The 6,000-nt window shown below is 43.6% G+C and overlaps 1 protein-coding gene across 1 annotated transcript in view; it reads right to left on the reverse strand.

Annotated features, from left to right (window-relative positions):
• The window catches only part of PLCXD3 (phosphatidylinositol specific phospholipase C X domain containing 3), a 74,705-nt gene extending 70,866 nt beyond the window's left edge, over window positions 1-3,839 (reverse strand). Inside the window, exon 1 of the mRNA XM_063423213.1 lies at window positions 3,072-3,839. Within this exon, the coding sequence (XP_063279283.1) occupies window positions 3,072-3,174 (103 nt within the window). The 5' untranslated portion in view covers window positions 3,175-3,839. The remainder of the gene's footprint in view (window positions 1-3,071) is intronic.
• Window positions 3,840-6,000: the final 2,161 nt, after the last annotated feature.

Genomic DNA, 6,000 nt, shown 5'->3' on the forward strand with positions numbered 1-6,000 from the left:
AATCTGCCACTTGCAGCATAGAGAGAACACACACATAGTCAGCTCATAGAAAGAAGAAAACCTCATAGAAAATGCATCATCCTCGTATTTGGAAAAATTCAAATAGAAAAGTTTCTGACAGACAAAGCCAATGCTGTATTAGAAATTTCTGTCTCATCTAGAGAGTTCCTGTAGTTGGAAAAACGAAAGACCCTAGTTTAAACTGTAGAGAAATAAATGAGTAGAAGAACTTGAAATATTAGCAAAGTCCAGGACAGATTTGTTATTTACAAAAGTATAATGGATGGTAAATTGTATAAATTTGTACCTACATAAGCTTAGCAACTGTACAGGGTGTGAGCAACCATTTTAAACATATTACAAACAGAACATTCCTTCAACAATATTGTTTAAATACAGTCATGGCAGAGTACTATGGGGTTTGTGCTTCTCTTTGCAACAGCTAAAATGATACAAGCATGCCTGTGCAAAGACAAGAGTATATCACTTCAGTTCCAAGCATTCCTTCTAGACAGTGACAAATATACTGATGATTTCTAGAACAACATTTCTCCCCTAATTCAGTGGAACACCCATCGTAATAGAAAAGTCATTCTAACATTTTCAAGCTAATAGTTTGTTTTCTTCAACATTAGCATTGCATTGACTGTTGGATTCTGGCTCCAGAACTGAATTTCATCCAGCTGAATTAAGGTCAAAATCAGTATTCCTACTGCGCAAGGGAAGTTTAAATCCTGCTGGAAAAAAAATAAAAATGTACTGTTAACTTCTCCTGGTAAGGTGAAAAAAAGGCATTGTAAATAAATAAAATCCTACAAATACTTTTGGTACTTAAACACTAACTTCAAAAACAGTGAAAAAATTCCAAGATAAAACTATGAAGATTTGACACATGAAGGTTTGGATTACACATATTCCTTGCATTAACTACTTGAATACTAGTTATATGCTAACAGCTATTATGCACACATTATTAATGCTCAGCTGTAGACATATGGGAGAAAACTTTCATATAAATATTATGAACATCTGAAAGGTTATTTCCTCTTAAAGGATGAAACCAATCCCTCTTGTACTTAATACTGTGCATGTCCACATGATATGTTGAATATAATAATGAATCTACTGTTAAAAGATAGTATTTAAACTGCACTGATAGCTATAGTCTGTGTGCCACGTTCCCTAGTTAACAAATTCACATGAACTATATTGCCACCCTCCCCATAAAACTCCATTTGCCAAACCTGGCATTTTAAAAGTGAGACAGGCAGACAAGAGGTCTGTGTCAATTTACACTAACAGGACAAATTTCAAAGGTCTTAACACTATGCCACTCAAATAATGTACGTTTTTCTGCTAATTTCACAAAGAGCAAGTCTGTGTGCATTGCTGTTAGATGAACAAAATTGTTCTGCCAATTTAAGGGATCAGTCTCTGCACTTACAGCCTGCAGTACTTGCCCACTGCTAAATGCTATATTGGGATTAACTGGCATGGCCCACTGTAAATTGATTTGTTTGTTTGTTTTTAATTTAAACATGTTAACAAGGTGTGAAAGCTTGTATTATTACTGCCAAAGCTCTGAGAAATGTCCACTGCAAAAAACTGTTTTTAGAAAGAAGCTTTGAGAAAGTAACAGAGAGATTTTGGTGAGAGAGATATACCAGTAAAAGCCTCATGATGCTTCCTTCGGTAGAGGAAGCCACTTAATGGTGATGTATAACAAAGGCAATTTTTTTCATCTGGAAGCATGTTAAGTTTCATCGTATCTCCTCAAAGCAGGAAAAAGTCTCTAAAACAATACATTTAATGTGAAAAACCACCATGCATCCAAAAGAGAATTTCTCATCATGCCAATATGCCATAAGAACGTTCCACAGTTTGTGGGTCAATGAAAAGTTATTATATTGAAAGATTTTTACAGCTCCAATGCAATTTGATGTAAGAATTGCATGTGCAGGGTTCCTATGCCTTGGAGGGACACAATTTTATACAAGATATATTAAACCAACAGCAATAGTCAGTGTAGCAAGTAAAATGCTAGATATAGCTTGTGTAAACCATAAGAAATTAAGAGACAATTTTAAAAGGGCACATCTATGTCTAAACAAAACCACAGAAAACACATTCTCGCACATATCATCTCTAATTACATTGTCCTAAAGAATCTTTAGTGTTAAGAAAACTGGTGTAACATGAGTAGCTACCACATGCAACTTGCCAGAAGTGAACATTTCTCATAAGAAGCTTAAAAGACATTAGAGCTTCAGCACCTCTGAAACCTCATTCCAGTTAGACGCCTTAGAGAGGAAGGATGCTGCTTAAGAGTCCTTGCAAAACCTTGAGGTGCTCTCTCAAACCAGAGATCATCTGAATCAATTCCTGATTTACATTCTAACATGTATTTTGCCTAAGTCTACAACCATAGTTAGTATCTTACGAAAAAAAAAAAAAAAAAAAAAGAGAGAGGACAGGAAAGAGTTCGTGGTCGGAACACCATCACCTGCCATCCCTCATCTTCTTTAAAATTGTGTTCAGATCGAGCGTTTTCCGACAGCGACATGACATGAAGCCGCACACTGCCGCAGCCTGCCTCCCCTCCCGCAGCCGCAGCCCTGCGTCCGCTCCCGCTCCGACCGACCGCGCCGCACAAGTTTATGTGGAAAGGGGCAGTATGTAGCATTATCCAGTCCTAAGCGAGGTTTGCTGCTCGGGCTGTTACGCCAGCCCGGCGGTACGGGAACCTTCCCTCCCCGACACCAGGCACAGCCGCGCACTCCGCACCCGCCGCCCCACAGCCGCTCACAGCGCGGGGCCGCCGGAGACGCGTCCCGCCGGCGCCCGTGCCCGCGCCTGCCCCGCTCGCTCCCGCCCACTCCCACAGGCAGTGCGAGGCAGCGCGGCAAGGGACGGGCACGGAGCCCCAGGCAGCGCGGTAAGGGATCTCCGCGCACCCAGGCAGCACGGCCGGGGCGCGCCGTCTCCCCGGCGGCGTGGAGCACGGAACCGCGCCGAGCGCTTCGCCTTCCCGGCGCAGGGCGGCCGCGGGGCGGGGAGCCGGGAACACCCACCGGGGATGGCCAGGTTGGTGAGCGGGGTGCTGTGGAGGCTGCAGGGCAGCGCTGCCATCCAGTCGGCGAAGAGCAGCTCGTTCTTCCCCTGCGACGAAGCCATGCTGCCGCCGCAGCTGTACCGCCGCCGCCGCTCGCTCCAACTCGCCGAGTCCCGGCCACGGCCACCGCCACTGCCACAGCCCCGCCGAGCCCCGGCCCCGCCCGCCTGGCACCGCCTCCCGCCGCCCCGCCGATCCCCCGCCGCCTCCCCGCGGCGCGGCGTGAGAGCCCTCGGGGCCGGCAGCGAGCGCGGCGGGAGCGCTCGGGCGGGCTCGGCCCGGGCACTCGGCGGGCGATCCCGCCCCAGGTGCCGCGGGGGCTGAGGAGGGTGCGGCGTCACGGCCTGGCCGTGGCGGGTCCGCACCGCCCCGGCCGCGGGCAGCCCCTGGCCCCAGCGCCCCGGCCGGGGTCCGGCACCAGAGCTCCTTCGGGGGCGCGGGGCTGCCGCCGGCCGGTGTCAGTGCCTGGGATGGCGCTGGGGGCCCCGGCTGGCGGCTGGTGGCCCTGGGCCTGAGCAGAACCTGCCTGACCTTGGCGATGGTTCGTTCGGCTGACTGCCCCGCGCCGGAACCCGGCATCCCCCGCTGCCGGCGCCCGGGCAGCTTCATCTGCCCCTGATACCAACATCTGCTTTTGCAATGGGTTGTTCACATGAAAAATAAAACAGTGCACCTCAGTTCAACGTACCACGGCGATCTAATTTTTTGGCAACATTTTTTTCATTATTCCATGAGGATAATCAATAAATTGATTATAAATAAAGTGGTGTCTTCTATTACCATCTCTAGCCTGTCTTTGGAGAAACATCTTACCGTTGGCAGTAGGGAAGCATTTGCGTGGCTGCCTCCGGATGGATGGATGAATGAACCTCGAAAGCTCTGTGAGCCATTTTGAACTGTTAGAACAAACCCGGTCTTTTCACCTACAGAGTTACCCATTTGTGTGAAAGTTGTTTATGCATCTGTAGAAGTTCATATGGTGGAGCTACCAAAAACAGTGCCTGGAGACAGCCATGATTGAGACAGCTTCAGTGTATCAGTTCCCCTTGAATTCTTATGAGGGTCAGCTCTGGTCTTTCTCAAACCCTTCTATAACAGCTGGGTTTGAAAATAAAACTTCAGGGAACAACTAATAATAGCCCTCCCTTCTCTTTCTGTCTAAAGTTTCCAGAGCGAGTATGCTGAGAAACTCTTCCTTTGGCTATAATTTCTTGGAAAGCAAGTGACTATTTCTGAGGTATTTAAATAAAGGAAATTCTGCTGACTCACTTTATGCAGTACAAATAGCTCTTGAGGTGGGATTTGACTGGGGAAATGTGATCATATATTTGACCTTGGGGGAGATGTTGAGTCTGATTTGATCAATACATGAAAAAGTGTAAGGAAAAAGCAAAGAGCCACCAAGGCCTGTTAAGTTTTTGCAATATTGCATCCTGTGAAATATGAAAATGCTAATCTCATCCTTCCAAAATCACTGGTAATAGCAAGCATGGAAAAAAAAAAAAAAAAGAGAAATCCACATTTTGGATATGAAGACATAAAAACATGGGAGATGTTGGTCATGTAAAGGTGGAAGATGTTTCATTTTATCTTCTTCAAAGAATGGGAAGAAATTTTAGTAAAATTTCAAGAAAGAAAAATTTCAAGATTTTTAATGAGCATTCCACTAAGGAGCAATTAATATTTCTATCCACATGATTAAATCAAATCAGGTTTTTTTAGTTAAGAGGCAAAGTTATTCATGGATTGCACTGGTCACCTGGAAAATTGCTGCTGAACTTCCATCCATTTCACTAGGTGGCCTATATTTTCTGAGAGAAAAATGAAGTATACATCTTTTTGAAAGATTAAACATGTTGTTAGTGCTATTGTTGATCTCTTGTGGTATCTGAAGCTTTGGGGATAGCTCAGAGCTAAATAAATAGCAGCAAACTCATCACTTTAAAATGTAATAATATGTATAATAATGTCTAAAACTACCTTTCAGGTGTGCTTTCTCTTCTGCTGAAGACCTGTAAATATCTCTCTCTGTACTGACTAGAAACTTGTTGGCATTTGCTTCTGCAAGTAATTCAGGCTTTTGTATATATATATATATTTTTTAATGCCCAAAGTAAGATTTTTCATAGTCTGGATTTTAAAACCATGGATACTCTACTTCATGAAAACTGGCCCACTCTAAGCTGTCACACTAGTCATGCTTGAAGAGGTTTGCCTATGTTTCTAGAGTGTAACTGCTAAGATAGCTGGCTTAAAGTCTGTCATTCAGTCTCTATGAACTTGGGAGTCACGGGCTTAAACAATTGGAAGGGAAGTGGGATAGGAAAGGAGACTTTTATAGGACAGAAAGTCAGAAACATTTATAGAGCAAACTAAGAAACACTGATTTGGAACCTTTGACTTCAGATAAAAAGGGAGGGGGTTTTTTTAGCCTTTCAGTAGTATGAGGCTTCAGCATTTGTCTGTGTATCTGCTGGGGAGGTGTTTAATTTAAAAAAAAAGGCAAACCATATATATCTTGATTAAAGAGTACCATATTGTTGTTTAGTTTGAACCTGTCATTTTACAAATTTTCACTGATTTATAAACAATGGCAGGCTGTAAATCAAAGGCAGAATATCCATAAGAACTTTTGTTCCTATTCAAAAACTATTAAAAATAAATAAATAAATCACTTTTTTGGCTGTATTAGTGAAATCTTTACACATAGCAAGTCTGAACTGGCAAAGAAAGTAGATTCCAGGAATGAAATAATTTAAAAGCTTAAAAATACCAGGCAAAATGAAAATTAAAAGCAGTGCCAAGATACAAAAAATACTATCTTTGTCCTTTCATTCACAGCTATGCTGAGCTCACTGAAGATGCCATGAAGAGATGGAAAATTGAAA

This window comes from Prinia subflava, chromosome Z (assembly GCF_021018805.1).
Source record: "Prinia subflava isolate CZ2003 ecotype Zambia chromosome Z, Cam_Psub_1.2, whole genome shotgun sequence".
NCBI lineage: Eukaryota > Metazoa > Chordata > Aves > Passeriformes > Cisticolidae > Prinia > Prinia subflava.